Here is a 20,621-nt window from a genome sequence, read left to right as displayed (position 1 = left end):
GGAAAAGTTAACTTATTAGTAAGTGAATTTTCAGAAAATCTTCCTGATGATTAAAGAAAACATGTCAAAAAGGTGGATGAGAGTACGAAAAAAAAAGGATGAAGTTGTGCCGTTCTACCTTGTTAAATTTCAAATGATTTTATTAGTGTCAATTCTGTGGTCTTGGCGGGGCTTTGGAGGTGTCTGAGCTGAGAGTTCGGCGGCAGGGTGAGAGCATGTCGGCTGTTGACACCATCTAACGAAGGGAGGATTAGGAGTTTACAGAGGCAGTAATATGATAGGTCAAAAAGAGGAGGCACTCCTCCACAGCACTTGGCTCTGTAATGAATGATTGACTGGAAAAGGGGAAGCTGCCACTCGCTGGCTGAGTGCTCGTCTTGACGCCTGCCGTACCGCTCCACGGCTCCCCTTGATCACGTTTCGCTGCTCCCTTCTCATCTAAGGCACCAGTCTGCAGGGAAAAGCTGCTTTTCCCTCTTATTTTTCTCTCTAATTTACACATTTAAGACATTTTTGTTTGCTTATTTGCAATTCCTTTTTTTTGTCAGTGAGCCTCTCTCTATCAGCCCTATTCTCAGCCCTGAAACCAGCTCCCCCACCACACACACACACGGACGCACACACACGGACGCACACACTGGCTCACATACAACCTTCCCTTTCTCCTCTGTTTGCCTTGAGGCAATGAACTAATTTCAGGTTCCATAATTGCGGTGTGTTGTACACCTGTCTGCTATTAATTCTCCCCTGTCTCTTATTCTTTTTCTTAATGAGATATTATTGTAATTATTGTCATTATGCTGTTTTTCATAATTAACTTGATTGATGTTGTTGTTATGGAACTATTTATTCTCTATAATTAGTGCAAATGTGTTGGGAACTTCTATATGCACTGAGAGTCTGAGACTTTGGTTATGGGTGAACTCAATCCTTCATTCACTCATCATCTGACCCCAGAGTCCCCGCCTGTAGCAGTTTGTCTTGGATAAGAAGAGGAGAACTGAGCAGCCCGGTCACCACTGAAAAGGACCCTGCTTGTAGCCATTTTAAAACCATTAAAACAGTGAAAGGCTTTACAATGGGCAGAGCTAGGCTTTGTTTCAGCCTGTCACATGCACCCTGTGAAAATCAGATGGTGCTTTTCCTAAAATGAAAAGGTGAAAAAGGTTCTGCCTGCACTCCCATTTTTGAAAAATATAGTTGTGTTTTGAAAAGGGAAAAAAATGTTTGAATGTTATTGTTGAGTAGGGAAACTATTGGAGGGAATGTTAAAGAAAATCTGCTGAATGAATAATGTTGCATTTCTTTTCTTAGTGGCTCTCAATCCAATTAGGAGTTTAATAAGGGTCATGCATAAGGACTTCACACTGCAGGTTGGGTTCTGTAAGGGTGCAACTGCGGAGTACGATGGGGCTGGATCTCCTGAAGGTCTCGCCTGACTGTTAGTCTCTTTAATGTGCAGTGAGGGGTCTTGTGTCCTGGTGAGTCATTGTAACTATTTGGGATGAACAGTTGATCTTTTCGGTAATTCTGGAGGCCAAGTCGCAGGATAATCTGACACCTGATCAATCACACATGTCTGCTTCCTCCTTTAAAATGATGCACTAGAGTTGACCAATTGAATAAGTTATTTATTTTTTTGTCAAAATGATTCGGCTCCATCACCACTTGTCACTTTTTGTATTCCTTGTTTTCAGGTTTAGTATCTTAACTGGAAAGCTGTAACCCTTGTTGAAAACTGGAATGTGAGTATAGATAAACAAAAGCTGTGTGGGTCTTTAAAGGGGTCTTAGTTGATCTTTAATCTCAGGCTATGAGAAGGAAAGTGCCTCAAGAAGCGGACTTGTGAAGCCTTTGTGGGTTTGTTCACATGCTGCTGTGCTTTGAGCGTCTGACAGGCGTTTAACTCCACACGACCTGGTTCTCAAGTGCTATCGTTTTGGCACTCTTGAATCCTGTTAGGAACCATAATTACAATTCATGCACCCCCTGTGTTTCTTTGAAGAGGCATTGAGGGAAGAAAGAGAACCTTTTGGAATAGTGGCCCTTCACTGGTGTGTCAGCAAACTGCCATACTAAACTACAGCATGGATTAATATGAATTGCAGACCCACATAATGACAAAAAACAAAACAACTAACAGACAAATGTTTGCTTAAAAATGGCAAATTGTGTCCATCCATCCAACCCGCTTAATCCTACGTGTGAAAAGTCTATAAGTAAATGTTTTCCTTTTTTTGCAGGATAGATTCCCCGTAAGCAAGTAGGAAGAAAAAAAGCTTTTTACAGGACACATTTCATAAATTCTTTCAAGTATAGAGACAACTTGTGAATTGTGGTACGAGTGAAGTGAAGCACATTTAATGATTTTCAAAGAGAAAGAGAAGAAAGGGTGAGCATAATGCCTAATAGGTGCTTTAGTAATTTCTGAGTTTTCATAGCTTAATCCGTTCTGAAAAGCTCAGGAGAAGAAAGGCTGCAAATGGCCCTCAGTATTAATTTGATGTGACTTCTGTACAATAAGGGCTCTGGATCCCAGAAGCCCATTTTCAGCCTTACCTTCTTTCATCATCCTCAGCCTTTGGAACTTTTGCCTAAATGTTTTATGAAACTAAGGCAGTAAGCCTCTTTGGTATTCTGTCTTTATAACGCCTGGTTTAAGTCTATTATTTCACTGTGTTCAAGGCAGAGCAACACATACAAACATTGAAGCAGCCTCTCTATTGTGTGAAATTCAAATTCATTTGGAACAATTGGGAGAGCACTTGTATTAAAACACACATATTCTATGGCTCATTTCCCCTCTTTCATTTGGTATTTTTACAAATGCAAATCAGTGTTGGTTTCAAATAAATCTAATTTCTTGTTATCCTAATGTTTCCTCAGTTTGAAAACTATACTTGAAAGTCATATAATATCTATTTTACTTCTATAAACATAGATTTATGCATAGTATTTCTTTAGAAAACATATGTACAACCAAACCTTACACATAAGCAGAGCCTCACTACGCAGATTTCATCCTCGTGTTTTACTAAGATAATTGTAATATTTTTCACTTTGGTAGACAACATATGGAGATATTCCATAGTCTTATGTTCCCCATCTACCAGCAAAAAAATCTTTAAACTCTGGTATTTGTGCAGTTCACACTGTTTGTATTTTGTTCATTCCTTGCAGAAAGACAAAGCAGACAAAATACTTTGTCCTGCAGTGATGTACTTTGAGGAGATGCCACACAGCTTGTGTTGTGGATGCTTTGCAGCACATTCTCTTGCACTATCTGGTCTTTTTATACATGTACATACATGCATACATATTTTCCTAACCCATCATGTAAAGAAACAAAATCTGTACTGTTTTCTTTTGTTTACACAGAATTTAGGGAAACCAACTAGGGACACACTGGGTGGGTCAGTGACCCTGGAGAAAACAGCTTGCATTAATATGGTCTAATCCAGTGTAATTAGTCAAATTACAGCACGCCAAACAGCTTGTGAGGGGCTGTCGGCTTTGGCAGGCATACAAGATGGCCTGGAGTCCCACTGGACAACAGAGAGCCCTCAAAATCTCTGCAAAGCCACCTCAATGCACTTATACCCTTTTCAGTCTATTTTCCTTTTCTCTTCCATCTTCTTTCTCTGACAAAAATGGGAAGGGAGCTTTCAGTCATGCTACAATGTTTTCACCTTCCCTTGTGTTGTCTTCCTTACCCCCAGGCTGCCAGCTTGGCTTCTTGCCTGCCTGCTAAGGTGGATCAAGATGATAGGAGGATTCATAACACAAGCTACAGAAAGTCAGAGTAATTATATCAGGGCTGCGCTCCTCCTACGTGATTTTATGTGAGAGTCAGATGCATGCTAACTAGTGCTGCTAAAAACCACAGACACGGCTAAGACACTTCCTCATGTGGTAGGATTAGCATTGGTAAAAAGATTTAAACTATATAATTACATGAGGATAAAGTACAAATTATCTAGTGCACTCAACAGCCAGATTATCATCCAGTGGAAGCCCTGTTCAGCCCCAAGGGTGAGCTTGGATGACAAAAGGCTCTAATTAGCATAAATTTACAAGCTCTCTCTTTCAGAGAAGGTGATAAGAACCTGTTCCACCTTTCCTTTGGGCCTGAATGGCTTGTTGTGCTTTTGGCAATGACAGATAAGTCAGGGTAATTCCACTTTATGCCTCAAAAAACGGTGCTCCAGATTCTGGCTGCATCTCGAAGGTGTCACCCATGATAATCTTCAAACAACGTCCAGCAGAAAGGGGGCTGTGTGTTTTCTAGATGATATACTGCAAATGACAGAAAGAATTATATGAAGGAGGACGAATCTGTAACATATTATTAAGCAATTCCCTCTGAATAACAGGGATAAAAGGATAATGGATGAGGGTGTCATTACCTCGGTTCCAATGGAAGCGCCAATGTAAAGGTAGAGAGACGAGATTAATTGAAGAGGAGTGAGGCACTCATTGCTCATCAGGCCTTCTCGTCTAACCACTTGCTCTTTCTGTCTCTCTCCTCCTTCGTCTGCCTCTCCATCCTTGTCTCATTCTTTCACTCCTTCTCAGTCTTACTCTGAACCCCTATTCCTCCCACACAGGACCAAAAAAAAAGAAAGAAAAAAGTGGGATTTAAAGTGATCAGCTTGGCAGTTTTAGCAGCAGCCAGAGGAAGCTGGTGCCCAGGCCAGGAAGATTTCAGTCATCTTAAGGCTGACAAGTCTCTGAAAGCATCCCATTAGGAAAATCTTTCTGAAAAGACCCAATACCAAATGACATCCCTTCTCTCAAGCTCCTTAGTGAAAGCATCCTCAAGCTATTTATCTGGATGTTGTGCTGACTTTACTGTATGTTCATGCATGCTTGTGGATGTGGTTATGGGTTGGTCATCACTTTACCATGCTTATATATAATTTCGAGGTAATAGTTAAGTTTTTCACCATTCTAACTTGCACCATTTTGTCCTCAAAAATGAAATCAGCGTTTTGACCTTTTTTTTTTTTTCAAAACACACAAAATATCTTATAGAACCCCAAGAAGGTCCAAAATAAGGTTATTTACCTTGCTTACTAAATTCAGTCTTTTTATGAATGCCTTTAGGGAATTTCTTAAAATTTGACTGAAACATCCACTTGTACTCATGAAGGTTTTTTCTTTTTTGCATTTTGTGGACAATGTCACTGTAACCTTAAAAAAAGGAACGTTATTGACCATAACTGAACAATTCATTCACCAGTAATGGCAACATTTTAGTCTAAGGATTAATTGGATAGAATTATGATGTCATTGAATTTAATATCCAAAGGGTCAAAGGTCAACTTCACTATGGCATTAACTGAAATTCTAAAAAAAAAAAAAAAACTACACGTAAACCACTGAAGAATAAAGGAGAGATTGTCACCATGTTAAATATTTGTTTTCAAGTTAAATTGGTGACAATCACCTTGAAACTGTGATGATTGTACAAATCTCTGCTTTTTTTTGTTGGAGATATGTTGCAGACATGTCTAAGAATTATATTGCAGCAGTATGAATTATTGTTAAAAATATGCTGTTGTTATAGATGGATAAAGAAAGAAAAAATAACAATCAGTTGATAAAACCCTTGGAAGGTTGAAGTGTAGCTTGGCAACAGCTGATGAGTACACACAGTCAACAGGTAACGCAGGCGAACTCTCTCAGTTGACAATCTGGAAAGAATCTGAACGTCAAAATTCAACATCTGGGATGCAGAAAAGCTTTTTCTCAGTGATATGTCCAGGATTACACCATCTGTTGTTAAAAGATTTGTAATCCCTCACTGTTACCACTCAGTCTGCAGTCTCTGTCTGCCCATGTAGTTAAAGCTGTGTAGAGAAGTGTTGGAGTTGTTCCACCATCCATGTTTCATTAAAAAAATTAACGTATTGCCATGACATTCCTGCTGCATCTTCATCAGGGCTCTGAGCTCGTCCATTTTATCAGCCAGTGATCTCACACCTCCCATAATGATCAAATGGTTTAAACTTCTGCTTCCTTTCTTGCAATTTTGTTACTGCTCTGCATTCTAAGTGTGTCCTCTTGAACTCATCTGGATTTGAGGGCTTATTCCAGGTATTACTTGGGCTTTGAAAGTTCAGTCAACCACTCCCACATGCAAACAACTTTCCTGTTGCCATGGTTATGCATCATAATGGATGTGCAAAAGTGACGAATCATTCCAGCATCCAGTCCAACATAGAGACAATGTTTAAAAAAAATCATCAGAGTTTTCACTGAAACAAGCTCATCAGAAAATCTGAAGTAAATACAAAAAAGACACAATATGTCCAGAGCTACTGCAGCAGGCTGCCACCAATGCAGGACCATTCTAGAACTTTTATTATTTTTTTCAATGTAATTTGCATTTATAGTTGTGAAAGGCAAAGTTATTTACACGTTTTAAAATTGGCACCCTAAGAAAAGGCAACTGTGTACGAATACACCAGAACTTACAACAGTTTGGACTGCTATTGTAATTAAGATTGAATTATAATCCTGTTCCACTTATATACCACATGTGTATGCCACATTTTTAGTTAACGGTGAATTCATAAAGGACATTGATTTGATATTGGATATTTTCTTCTAACCTCTCAGATGCCTTATGCGGGCATTGTGTGGCTTATCTCAGCCTTTCAATGCAGCCTCACATCACAATATATTATAGCTACATTGGTCCACCACACAAAATGTTGTAGTTTCACAATAGACCATCAAAAACTGTAGAATGGCTATGCTTTCTTTCCTACGAAAGCAGAGGAAAACTTACATGTGGCTTCCAGAATGATAACATCAATGTTTTGCATTGAATGAAACTGTCAGATGTGCTCAGAAATGGTAAAATTACATTTGGAAGGCAGCTGTACGGTGGTGTGGTGGTTAGCACCATCTCCTCACAGCGAGAGGGTTCCAGGTTTACTCCCGGTTTGGGCCTTTCTGTGCGCAGTTTGCATGTTCCACATGCGTGTGTTCTCTCTGGATACTCCGGCTTCCTCCCACTGTCCAAAAACATGCATGTTAGGTTAAATGATGTCTCTAAAATTGTCCTTAGGAGTGAATGTGAGCATGTATGTGGTTGTTTGTCCCGTTTGTCTCTGTGTGGATGGACTGGCGACCTGTCCAAGCTGTACCCCGCCTGTCTCCCGATAACTGCTGGGATAGGCTCCAACCCCCCCTGCGACCTGACTGATGGATTAAGCAGATTGTGTTATTCACAACTTTCATTAACTGATGTAAATGTGAAGTTGTACAGCTATTACCTTTTTTTTTTTAGAAATGTTTAAAGTAGTAAGGGCACAAACCAAGTTTGAGTCTCATTTGACTCAATATTATACAACATTTTTTTTTTTTTAGACTTTGCTGTCCATTATGGTGCAATGTAAAAAAGGCTGTGAAAATGTTCCCATTTCACAATTTCTGCAACATAATTGTAACACTACTGTGTTAAGAACATTGACAAACATACCCGTTATGTTTTTCAGTGAGACTGGACGGAGACTTAATATCAGCACTGTATGGAACCACAAGTCTAAATTGCAGTCGGGAGTTTTTCTTTTTTTTTTATCTATTTCACTGCATTTCTTGGGGCTTTAGACTGTATTTTAACATGGAGTTTTTACCCCTTAATAAGAGATTGCCTACTATGAAAACGACTCCTCCCACCTTTCCTACCATGGTAATGTTGACGACAGCACTGCAGGGCTTGCTAATGTGCGTGAAATACTATCTCTGACATAAATGTTATTGACAAACCTGGCTGGACATTTGGGGCAGTGATCTGCCAGCATATTTAATGCATATTCATCTCCTTTATCCCACTGGTCTTGCCAGAGCTCTCGAGCTGTGTCATCTTGCCACACTCCAGCTACCACCCAAATGTATAGTGACACTGATTATGCAAATCTGTATCTTGTTTTCCCCCCAATACCTGCATTAGGAACCTGCTACATTATTGAAACTGAGATATGGGCCTCTCAGTGAGAAACCTAGGGGAAATCTGAGGAAATCTTAGACATTTTTTTATTTCTACACTTCACAACAGTTGTCACATTAAGTGAGATTCAGATGAGAAACATGCTTTGATGTTCACACATACATTATAAATGTTTGCAGGGTGTAAAAGGGATTAAAGTTGAAATAAAAGTGTGGATTTTGGCACGTCTTGGTCATACAGTTCAGATTTCTTACCGCATGGCTTTTTAAAGTTAAATGTGCTAGTATTAGTTTAATTGCACAGTGTATGGGTTCACCTGAGTTGTTTGCAGTAATTTGAACATGTGCACTGTGTCCCACTTTGTTTCTTGAATAGATAAGTTGTGCAAATTGAAATTATGAGTTTATTGCAGAGTTTAAGTCAGAGTAATAGCAACATTGTCCTGAGAAGATGTTTTTTTTTTATTTTATTTCTGTAATCACAGGTACATTAAATGCAATTTAAATATATTAAATGCAATTTAGCTTTAATTTAGCTTTAGTGACAAATGTAATGGGTTTTTTGTTGCACATATTCCAAACATATACATTAATAATTCCTGCTAGATACAAGAGAAGGTAAGTAAAAGCATTTTGGTGAACAAAGCCTTAGAAATATTTTCTATGCTAAACTTTTAGACCGTATTAGACTCTCATGCCTCTCTGGAGAAACACTTTTTGCGTTGCAGTTACCATGTTGGCTTCAGCTGAAAAAGCCTTTCCACTTAGCTCGGAGTTGTTCTCTGCTCTCCCTGTTAACTGGGTTTAACGCTTTCTCCATGGGTTCCCCGACTGCTCAACCTCTTCACAGATTTGGCCCATATTGCCTGGGGTCAGCCATTGAATACAGTATATGCAGTGTGTGCTGATCTTCCAAATTGCCATGTGTGAAATCCACCCCACTTGCTCCTGGGGGAGAAGTCATATCACTCAAAATGAAACAGCCTCCAGTATCCTCCCCTTATTCTTTCACTTCAGTATTCTCTATAGTCGCCTGGGACCATGCAGTTGTGAGGCTTTATAGTGGAAGCCTATTAGACAAATCTGAGAAGAATGCAGCAGAGGTGCTGTGATACCAGGTTGTCAGTGTGCTCCACAGTCTCATATAAATATATCAGTCATGCTGGCTTGGAGGTTTCACTGAATTATATTACTTTTCTTATTTCAGTATGAATGCAGAGAAGGGGGATTTTATTGTTCCATTTTGCTAAAAATTGCATCGAGTTTTAGAGGGAATGCTTCGTTAGATTTATTAATAACATCTGTCATTTTGTCTCAGTCAATATGGTGGTAAAGCTATTCGGAAGTCAAATATGATTAGAATCTATTTCCATGCATGAATCCAGCCATCCTATGGCTTATAAGCATGATGTGCTCCACTTGAGCATCTGCACATTATTATATATGAGTTTCAGCCTAAACACCAGTGTCACCTGTGCCTCTCCTCATCTCATCTGTCACAATATTTTCCCTTTTTTTTCCTATTATGTGCTTCAGGCGCAGTGCAGCCAACCCTCTGTCAAATCAAGGAAAGAAGAAAAGAGAAATAACACAGTAATGTTAAATTGCATTATGGCTATTATACTGGAGAGGTGTATCTCCCTGCAGCTGGCAGAGTAGAGCAGCGCATGCGCCTGTGGCTCCTAATGAGCCTGCATTGAGGGACCTGTGTGGAAACAAAAGGCTGTGCTTGTCGGCCATACCAGACCCCTTCGCCCACCCTCTCCCTGCTCCCCCAGCACTGAGCGTGACAGACCAAGAGCAGAGTGCCGGTCCCTTCCTGGTGGCGTGATTAGATTGGGGCCGAAGTCTCCAGCTGGCAGGCCTGTCTGTGACTGGAGGCGGCCGTCCCCAGCGCTTGTCACTAGCTGACACCTCTGACAGGCAGGGGACAGCTTCAGCAGACAGGTTCATTAAATGGCATTTTTTTACAGCTGGGCCTCCAAAAATGAGGGCTGGGCTTTGTCAAATCCTCAAGTCTACTGGGGCCCCAGCATGTTGGTTTAGACCAAAGCTTTGTTGTTATGACAAATTTTTTTGATCTGTGCAGTTTGAAATCAGTTTTTCTTTTCCCCTCTTTAGCTTCTCTTTTGTTGACAGCTAGCCCTTTGGCCTGTACTTTGTTATAGCAGCAAACTGTTAACTTTAGCTAGGTAACAAAGAACAGCCAGTGCTAAACATTATATTGACAATCAATGTACTGCTACAATAATACAGCTGTTTTCAGATATTTTTCTTAAGAACCTGCAAAGCAGTGCTTTTTTTGACAGCATTGTTTAAATTTCCTGGAATGTTATTGTACTGAGTATTTTTATAGTGCCTGATACAACAAATCAAGAGTTAAAGAGCTACTGTTCAATTTAAAAATCATACATTTATACAGTTAATATAGACTACTAAAACTAACCATTCAGAGTCTGCAGACATCAAAGTTCATTACTCCCTTGGTAGAATAAAGTGCTGTGGCCTTTGTACTATGCACATCTGTGTGCCTTGCTTTCCAACATTTGCATTCAGAGGTCTGTTTCCAGAACATCTGGCTGCAGATTGGGAGCAGGAAGAAAGCTTCCCTGCTGCATAGAGAGCTGCTGCTGGCCCTCTATGTGCCTGCAGCTTCATAGCCATCCCTCCATCTCACTTCCCTTCCTCTCTATCCTTCCTCGACTCTGCATGCTGCCTCCTCAGGGCCAAGCTGTCTCTATGACAACTGTTTGAGTAGGGGGTTGCAGAGGTGTCAAGCAGGGGCATTACTGGTAGAGGAGCACCAGAGCTGCTGTGCTGCACATCCAGCATCTCCACCTAATCCAATTTTAATTGAGCTCCAGAGATTTTGGATGTGGCACGGAGGTCGGGCATGAGCTATTCCACGGAGAAATTAAGGCAGCCCAGCTCGTACTGCACTCTTCCAGCCTGTCACTATTTTAAATGAGCATTAGCATCAGATCTAACCCAGCTCACCATCTCGCTGTGCTTCTCTCCCTCCCTGCTTACTCCCCCCTCAATCATAACCCCTCCCCCACACAGACACCCCAACTCTCACTGTGTATGGCCTCACTTCCTTACTGCCCTGTTACATCTTTATTATCTCACACTCTGTCTCTGAACTATACCTATGTGTGATTATAACCTGGGGACTTGATGACGTTTCTCCGGGGCTCATTCTGTTGGACAAAAATGTTCAGTCAGATGGAAGGAGGGGGGAAAGGTGTGAGGGCATCATTCTCACCTGTCAGAACAGCTATCTTGATTTTCCGTGCGTGGACCTTTTGTTTCTCAACGGTACTGCATACTCTAATGATTCTTTGTCTGCACTCTCCTTTTCCTAGTATTATGATTTTTTTTTATTGATTATTTATATGTCACTGACCCAGGGGCGTGTTTCTTTGAACACTTTCTTTTGTTCCATTGTTTTAAACCAACATAAAAAAGTGTGAGAGAGAAACTGGACAGCTTTGTGTTATATAGAAACATGCCTTGAGATATGTTACAAAGTCTTACTCTTTGTTACAAGTTGAAGTAAGGAATGAATGGAATGGTATCAACACTGAACTTTCGATTAACTTGATTATGTGATGCACAGGTTTGAATTACATTATGGTGCTTTAGCCCAGTGACAACAGCGTACAGATCTAGTTAAAATTAGCTTTTAGTGTCCCAAAATGAAAATAAATTTAATTTAAAGTACTAGGTTTGAGTCCCAGCTGGGATTAATGAACTAGGGTATCATTGTCTCACCAACTGCCCATAAACAGGAGAGATTCCTAAAAAATAATAAAAGGTGCAACATTTTTCATTTTTTGTAATAACAAAACATTAAACAAATGCTGAGCACAGTGGTATCTATTCTGCAGCATTTTTCTCTGGTTTATTTTATTGTCTATGCACTGATTCAGTATGAAAAATTGTTGATTCATACATTCACCTTAAGTCTAAATAACATCACAGCCATGAGTCATTATCATATCAGTTCTTTGTTCGGATAAATCATAATTAAGTACATGTTTATTTCAGTCATAATGAATTATTGTAAGAAACAATGCTGTTTTGTTATTTGCAACTTTGAAATTGAACATTTTGACATGGATAGCTGACACGAAAGCGTGTAACATGGCAGAATCTTTGCATTTATACAGCTATAATGACCAGATGACACTTTCTCCTCTTTGTCTCTCCTTCTAGGTCTTGGCATACACTGAGGGTTTACATGGGAAGTGGATGTTCAGTGAGATCCGGGCAGTCTTCTCCCGACGCTACCTCCTGCAGAACACTGCAATGGAGGTCTTTATGGCCAACAGAAGTAAGTAAAGTACCAATTAGAGCTTTTGATATTGAAGTTTTTTTTTTCTTTCTTTTATCACGAAGGCATGTGTTTCACTTTTTGCAGCATCTGTCATGTTCAACTTTCCTGACCAGGCCACAGTTAAGAAAGTGGTCTACAGTCTCCCTCGGGTAGGTGTGGGCACCAGCTATGGACTTCCTCAAGCCAGGTGGGTTAAAAGATCCCAAGTGGAATTAGCCAAACCTTGATGAATTTCTGTAGCTGTTTTTTGTAATTTGTATATGGCCTCTGTTACCTCCTCTGTGTTGTGTAGTGGTGCATCTGTTCAGCTAGGCCTGGAGCAGAGTTTATTTGAAGTCCCATTGCTGCAGTCATTGAAGTAGATGTGCACTGACCCTGACTGAACTGACCTAATTCTCTGACAGAAAACTCTATACAACCGGACTGCAGCCAGGCCAAAGACCACTGAGAGAAAAGAAAGATTCCCTTTAGACTCTCATTGTGCTAACAGGCCTTTTTATTTACTGTTGCAGAGCAAACAGTCTCTCATTGAGTGGATATTGAGAGCAAGCTCTCTCATTTAGGGACTCTCAATTAACACCTTGCTTCCAGATAATTTACAAGTTAGAAAACTGCAACAGTGAATGCTATTTTCTTTTGTTTACTCTGTGACTTTGTGTACACTCTTCTTCTCAGTGTTAATTCTATAACTGATAAGAACGACAAATAGCTGGTTATTTTAAGCTATTGAGATGATTATTTATGGCCTTGCTTTAAGTAATTTATTGTATTTGAGCATAGCTTCATCCGTTCTTTGCTTTAGAATTTTTAAAGTAATCACATTTGAAATATCTGTATCTAACCCCAACTTTGTTTTTCTTGATTACCTTTTTACACATTTTTTTTTTCAGGCGCATCTCCCTAGCAACCCCCCGGCAGCTTTTCAAATCCTCCAATATGACCCAGCGCTGGCAGAGAAGAGAAATCTCCAACTTTGAGTATCTCATGTTTCTCAACACCATAGCAGGTACAAATTTCATGCTGTACACTTATCTGTTTTCCAAGTGGAAAACTTAGAAGTAGCTAAGGGTACGAAGTGTCTTCTCTTTTTCAAAGCCATCAGTTAAATTAATACATTCGGATTTGTTTTCTTCCTTATCCAGGTGAAATTTACCACCACTGAAAGTTTCAAGTTTTAATGTATTATTATCCATGTGAATCTTCTCACAGTTAGAGTTTTGTAACTTTAAGGTCGTCTATCAGGATCAATAAACTTGATGTCAGTGCTGCTGGAAACATACTCTAAATGGCCTCAGGTATGTCATATTTGTTTAAGTATCCACAGAAGCCATAAGTAGTGCTCAGCATAGTAAACTTCACTGTTCATGGGAGTGTGCTGTTTGAAGCGGAGAGCAGGCACAGCACATTTTTCCAGATAATTAGTGCCTGGCTTTGTGAGAGGGTACATATGAGTGTCTGTGGAGTTGAAAGGTTCTGTTGTCGACTCTCTGATCTGAACTGCAACTAACAGGGAAGGCAAGAGCGACTGCACGCTACTCTGCTCAGAAAGGTGTCATCCACACTCTCGCTGCATATTCATGCATATTTATATTTAGCTTGTGTTCGAGTTCGATACATTATTGTCAGCTAATTAGATGTAAGGCAGACAGAAAAACATGCCCAAAATTCATTAAAAAACCCTGGTAATGACCTGAGCTGCCAGGGATGTCAGAATAGTGTGGAGTGGGAGACAGGCGGGGGGTGAAGTGCTGAGAAGAGGCGCGAACGGAAAGTGGTCCTCTAATTAAACACTATTCCACTGTTATTAACATCCTGCCACCCAACTCAGGCCTCAGCAGTCGTTGGTCTAACCACAGCAACATCCGACTCATCCTCCACGCTCAGTCCGCTGTTTTCACCTAAGTGTGTGCCATTAACCTGGATAATTATGCTCTCTAGCTTCCCCCAGACCCTGGCTACTCTGCAGAAGTCCTGTCACCGACTAGCCTGTCTGACACTTTGACTCAGCTAGATTTATATTCTCATGCCAACATTCTGCAAAAAACACACCTACTGTTTTGGTTTGGGTTGATAATATTTTGTCAGTAAAAATTGTTAATATTAGAAACTTTGTTTAGATTCAACCATTACACTACATTACTTTACATTAGGGCCAAAAGTAGCATTGTTAAAATGAAATTAACCATTTGTGTTTCATTGTCTATATTAGTCCCTTTGTAATGAAGAAATTGTAATGTGTGGCCCTGACTATCTCTTGGACCTAAAATTCATCCTGACAGTGTGTCTCAGAATAGTTAGATTTATATTAGTAAACTTTTGTGGTAAAGAATCAATACATGAGGGTAAACGGTTTCTTTGAAAATATGTGATTCATATATTTTTGTATTATATACTAAGTTAGAATATCGTGGGATTTTAAAGTGTGACACTTTAGGATTCTGCTCCTTTTTCTCCTTCTTCATAGCAAATGTCACCTTTCAACAGATTAACAGATTTCTTTAAGCCAGTGTCTAAGCATAATTCATTAGCAGCAGCAGAATGAAAGCAAAAAAATATATATATATCCAAAGCACGGACTAGGATTACAGCAGCTCCTTCCCTCTAACCATAAAGACAAAATAGGGTGCTATTGACTACATTGGACCTGCCCATAGTTTTTCCCATAGATTTACTGTGACACTTTCCTCCATCTCAAAATCATATTTCCAGCCCCAGAACATTGAGTAAGTTCACATTTGGCAACCCAGTGGTTCAGACTTGCAATGACATCACAGGCTTTTAGAGTTATGGATCTATGTTACTATAATTACTTCCACTCTTAATTCCTGAGAGATATATGTATGCTCTCTGTAAACTTGGAGACTGGCCACTGGTGACTCCTACATCTATTAACAAACTTTACTCAGAAGACTAGGTCATGTATACAGGAAATATTCTCACATTCTCTGCTATTAGTGTATGTATTTATGGGGCAGGCTCTTTATGGAAGTATTGAAGGAGGCTCTGACATCCAGGCTTGTTGGAATCTTGATCCTCAAAAATAACCAAAGCCTCTCTTGTATCTTGTATCTTGTATCTTGCATCTTGCCCTCCTGTCAACTCCTCTATGCCATTCCAACCTATCATCACTCACAGATTTCTGTCTGCTCGGTGTGTGTCTAGGGAGGACATACAATGACCTGAACCAGTACCCAGTCTTTCCATGGGTCCTCACCAACTATGACTCTGAGGAGCTGGACTTGACCCTGCCAGGAAACTTCAGAGATCTCTCAAAGGTACAGAGGCCTCTTGGCCAAGGCCCTGAATATTATGGAGAGAAGAGGGGTGAGAAGAGGGCAGCTGGATTTATTAGCTGGGGATTTGCTTATTTAGAGTTAGATCGTAAAACAATATGTTTTTTCCTATTCATTTGGTCCCAGTTGATTTAGTCTCTCAGCACAATTGTTGCCTCTCAAAGTCAAGGATACTATTTGGTAGGGTGGGACCTTCCGAGTCACATCCTTCTTAGGTTAGGAAAGACATCCTTCTTGCATTCAGAGAATGTAACAAGTAAACAGAGACCAAAGCAACTGACCCACAATCAATTACAGCCTGCACAGCAACTAAAAGATATGACTGTAAAAATAGCTGTTAACTGGCTACCTAACAGCTATTTAAACTGGTAATTGACACAGTCCTTCTTTTTGATGGAACACACTAAGAACTTTATGGTGACATCAATTTAATGGTTTGAAATTATGGGGGAAAAATGCAAAATGTTGATATGAATATTGTACCAATGTTTGTCCATCTTCTGCCTGCACATTTCTTGATGTTGGTACTCTGAAAAAACACCTGGAAAAACAGTAAATTTCACAAGTCACGAAATTACATTCAGTGTAATTTCACACAACAAAGAACTGTCTTCCAAATGATCGTTGATTTCAGTCAATGACAGTTTGATGATGTAGCAATTAAAAACATAATAGTTGAATATCCTTTTTGGAATTTGAGAATCACCTAGTAAAGATTGCACTGTCTGCTTATTTTTAACTTTGATATTAATTTGTGGTTTTTGCATTAGCGAGATGTGTTTTGTTTTGTTTTCTTAACAAGAAAGTATTGTCCAAGTTAAATATGCATAATCTAAACTTTTCTGAACATTTGGCATCAGTGCGGTGAAGCCCCAAGCATGGCAATACATGTAACAGACAGCAAGTGCACCTGTGGCATGCTATCTTATTAAACAGCAACAAAAACTTTATCAAAAGGTTAGATGGATAGTGCTGAAATAAGTGGAGGAACGCTCATCCTGGGACATGGATTCAAGTTAAGAAATCATTTTGTTTTCTTGTGGCTCACTAATTATTTGATTTGTTTTAGGCACCAAAACTGGTTGGGATGTGGACTAAAGCCACTAGATTAGGTTTCGAAAAGGTCACAATTGTGCTCGATATACAGCTAGCCACAATCTTGCATGTGCCTGACAAAATGTCAGTATGTGACAAGTTGGGAGAGCAATCGAGCCCTGTTTGTTTTGACACATTAGGATTAAACATATCTATAGTTCACAGAAACATATATGCTGGCATTTTGGACAGTGGGGCTGGTAAGTCACTGATTTCAACACGATAGCTTTTGACATACCATGCAACTCAACAGTCATTCTGTTAATCTAAAAAAGGCCAAGCTATTGGTTTGAATAATTCACTCTATGCATAAAATATTTTTGACATTGCCTGAAATATCATAATATATTATACAAGTACAAAATAACTTTTAGATTAAAAATTTTAAATTTTAAATTTTAAAAATTTTAAAATTGAAGTTAAAATTAAGTTTTACATAGTATGTGTAAATATAAGTCAGTAGTTTAAGCAACAGATATTTGAATGGGTGTCAGGATAAGACAAAATATGATCAACAACATCATGATCTGCTCAAAGCCAATAAACAACAATGAATAATCTCAGCAATCACTCCATAAACACGCAAATGTAAATCATAGCTGTTGAGTTGCTTTGGATGAGATTGCCTGCTAAATGACTAATTGTACTTTTTTTCATGCTTTCTAAATTCAACAATGCACAATACAATACTTTTTTTTTTACAAGGTCTATGAGATAATAAGAGTGGGTCATAAACACAGTGCAAGGTGTTCTCAATGTGGCAATTCAAAAACATGTGCAATAACAAGAGTCTGTGCAATGCTGCGAAATCACACGAACTCAGACGCAATGTCCCTAATGCCCTGCAACCCCGATGGATATAGTTCAGCATTTTGTTTGTGACTGAGAGGGGAAAAGCAGCAGATCACTCTACCACAAACTGTGGCCTGGTTTACTGGTTTACCACCCCCCTTCTCTGTCTCTGTCTCTCCGTCTCTCGCTCCTGCAGACTGCTGTTCACTGACCTGAAAACGGTTGCATTCCTGTCTGAGCTCTCTCACTCACTTTATCGCTGCCTCATTCTGCCTTGTTTCTCTCAAAGCACCAACGTTCTGACCAAGAGCCCCACTTTGCTTTCTCACTTCCCAACAGTTTGTATCAATTTTCAACTTTTCAAGACATGTTGTCGAGATGTGTTTTCCATCTCTGAAAACTCTGAAACAAGAAAAGAGAGTTATTGATTGGAGTGTTTAAAGTTGAGCATCTTGCATTTCACTAAACCTTGAAGTTCTTGGACAAACAGTTCAGTTGTGTTTTGCCACAACCGTTTAATAGATTTACCTGTAAGGGTATCCAGGTGGGCTCAGAAAGCCATAGATTGTGTGTGTATACTGCATGCATGTGTGTGCTGAGGATGGTTGATCAGGTCTGAGCCACATGCAACCCTCTTGCCCTGGGGAGACAGTTATGTATTGTAATGTATTCCAGTGACATCCTCCCATGCTGTTTACAGGACTGAGCTGCCTTCATTACCATGAGTTCATAGCCCTTGTCTCCTGACAGTTGTCCTTGGAACCCTGGGGCTCTTTCCTCCAAAAGTTCACTGCTGGTGTAGCAGAGAGGGACAGAGGCCTCCACACTTCTCCTCTCTGTTTGGTCCGCCCTTTTGTTCAATTATGTATTAAAGGTAGAAGCAGAGTCTCAGGAGATATGTTCTTTGTATAGTAGGACTGAATACGTCTTTCTCAGGGTGTCCCATGCATGTGAACGTGTTCAATGTAGGTGTTAAGTGTGTTAAGGCTAGATGTCATTTAAGATTTTTATAAGTTTTTTTTTTCATGTATTTTTTAAATTTGAGATTAATTTAAGAGTCATGATTTCGTAAGGAACAAAACGCTTTCTAAATGTGCTTTATTACAGATCTCTTGGAATATATAAGAAATTTGACTTAAGCATATTCTAACTTCAACAATTCTGTCGTGTAGACCAAGTAGAAACAAAAAGATATCCAAGATAAACACACATTAGATAGTACTGTGCGCACTATTGTTTTGCATATTGGGCTACATATATATTTCTGTCTGTTATCGATAAAGGTTAGTGGTTTAGTTCAACAGACAGTGAAAACGATGGACATTTCCACCAGGGCATAATCCATTAGTTTGTGGACTGCAACTCTGAAGCTTAAACATGTCACCCTCTTGGGATTTTTCCAGCCAGAAGGAAGGCAGAAAAAAGGAGTCTGAATGAGAGGATATTATGCACATCCACTGGGTAACTCACCTGCCACTCAAACCACCTGCCATTCAAATGCATAATTCTAACTCTTAATATAATTCAAATTTTTATTTTCTTCAATTATAAAGAACATAGAAAAAAAACTCCTACTGTTTCCATGAAGGAACAAATTAGTAATAGAGACCAGAAATGTTTTATTGTTCAAGCTGTAAACTTAAGCATCAACATCTTTATGTTGATTGATAACACTGGACTCACTATTGGAGCAAACCCCACCTGGTCATTTAAGGAACTGCAGTTCTCAGCACTTTCATGTTGGTTTCACATTTTTCCCTTGAAGGTTGTTGTACGTTCTATACTTAGCCATACAAAGTACAACAAAATACTCTTTTTGCCTGTTCATTTTCTTTTCATTTGTGTGCCATATGGCAAAATAACACCACACATGCTCCCTCACCCCCTCACAATCTATCAGTGAGTTGCAGAATCGTAAAAAGACGCCATGTTCTTTAAGATTCAGAGTGAACCATCATTAATACTTGTGAGTCATTCTCAAATGATCTCACGCTAGCAGTGCACCTTTCTTTTTGTTTTTTTTCCCACAGATCAGTCATACCTGAGACCAGCTTCTCAATTATTCGTGACTCACTGTCACTTGATTGACAGCATTGTTTGAAACTGCTCGTGGTCTAATTTGCAAAGTAATATCCTCCCGAACCAGTACGCACCTACAATTACCTGCTGGTTGTGTATTCAGTCAGCTGTAAACAGCATTGCTTAATGCTGCATTGTTTTGCCTCAAGGCCAAACCTCTGCATATTTGGATGTCAAAATTCATTCATGCAGTTAAGTGTTGGTTAGATTCTAATGATTATTTCTTGATGGAGTGACAAGCGGATGATAGAAGGAGGGAGACTAATCTTTCTCATACTTGTTAAATTATGTGATGGAAATCAGTTTCTTTTCAGAAGAAAGTGAAATGAGCAGATGTGGTTCAACATTATGCTTCCTTATATATAGGCTACAATTTATCACATGTGTCCTAAGTCAGATATCATTTTAAGAGACCAAAAAGTGACAGAAAGGCGCTTCTGAACTGCGAACAACTTTATTTTAACTTTACTAAATTACAAATAATTTTTTTCCCCCCTTTCAACATGTATTAAATGAGCTGTGCAGAAATAGAAAAATCTATTTTCATCTGTGTTCCAATTTTTTTCTGCTGCACAAAAGCTTTGCCGCTGCAAAGCGCCCCGTCTGCTCTTTCGTTTCCATAATGGAGCAGTCTTCACCCTCACTTCTACTCCAGTCAGGCTGTTTGGAAGCACATCTGCTTTATCTTGAGTTGGAGCCACTTGATTGCATTAGACTGGAGCTCCATGCAGCCCTGCCTCTGACAAGGGAAGCAAAAATGACTGTGACTTCTCCTGACAGAGCACCATAGCAACATACTGTAATGTAATTTCTTTTGAAATATAAAATGCAATATGCAACTCTTTGGGACATAGCTTAGATATAACTAAACAAAGGGAGACACTCTGTACAGTCACTCACCGATAGCCACGTTCAATTTCTGCAACTTTCTACAACACCAGCAGTGATCTTATTGAATCTGAAGCCAATCTTAGTTTGATCATACTTTGTTTAGTTTTGCTGATGTATTTCACTGGGTCAAGTGTTATATGAGAAATTAACTCAGATAGGAGAAAGCATGAAAC

General features: G+C 39.5%; 1 protein-coding gene across 5 annotated transcripts in view; it reads left to right on the top strand.

Annotated features, from left to right (window-relative positions):
• nbeab (neurobeachin b) overlaps nucleotides 1-20,621 on the top strand; it is a 175,863-nt gene that overhangs the window by 129,434 nt on the left and 25,808 nt on the right. For all 5 annotated transcript variants that reach the window (XM_072392132.1, XM_072392135.1, XM_072392134.1 and 2 more), the window contains 4 exons: nucleotides 12,178-12,295; nucleotides 12,383-12,485; nucleotides 13,189-13,304; nucleotides 15,461-15,573. In XM_072392132.1, the coding sequence (XP_072248233.1) occupies nucleotides 12,178-12,295; nucleotides 12,383-12,485; nucleotides 13,189-13,304; nucleotides 15,461-15,573 (450 nt within the window). The remainder of the gene's footprint in view (nucleotides 1-12,177; nucleotides 12,296-12,382; nucleotides 12,486-13,188; nucleotides 13,305-15,460; nucleotides 15,574-20,621) is intronic.

This window comes from Leuresthes tenuis, unplaced genomic scaffold, assembly GCF_036924035.1.
Source record: "Leuresthes tenuis unplaced genomic scaffold, fLeuTen1.0.hap1 SCAF_9, whole genome shotgun sequence".
NCBI classification, from domain to species: domain Eukaryota; kingdom Metazoa; phylum Chordata; class Actinopteri; order Atheriniformes; family Atherinopsidae; genus Leuresthes; species Leuresthes tenuis.
Note: the sequence above shows the minus strand (reverse complement) of the source record. Positions and strands in the feature narration are given on the sequence as shown.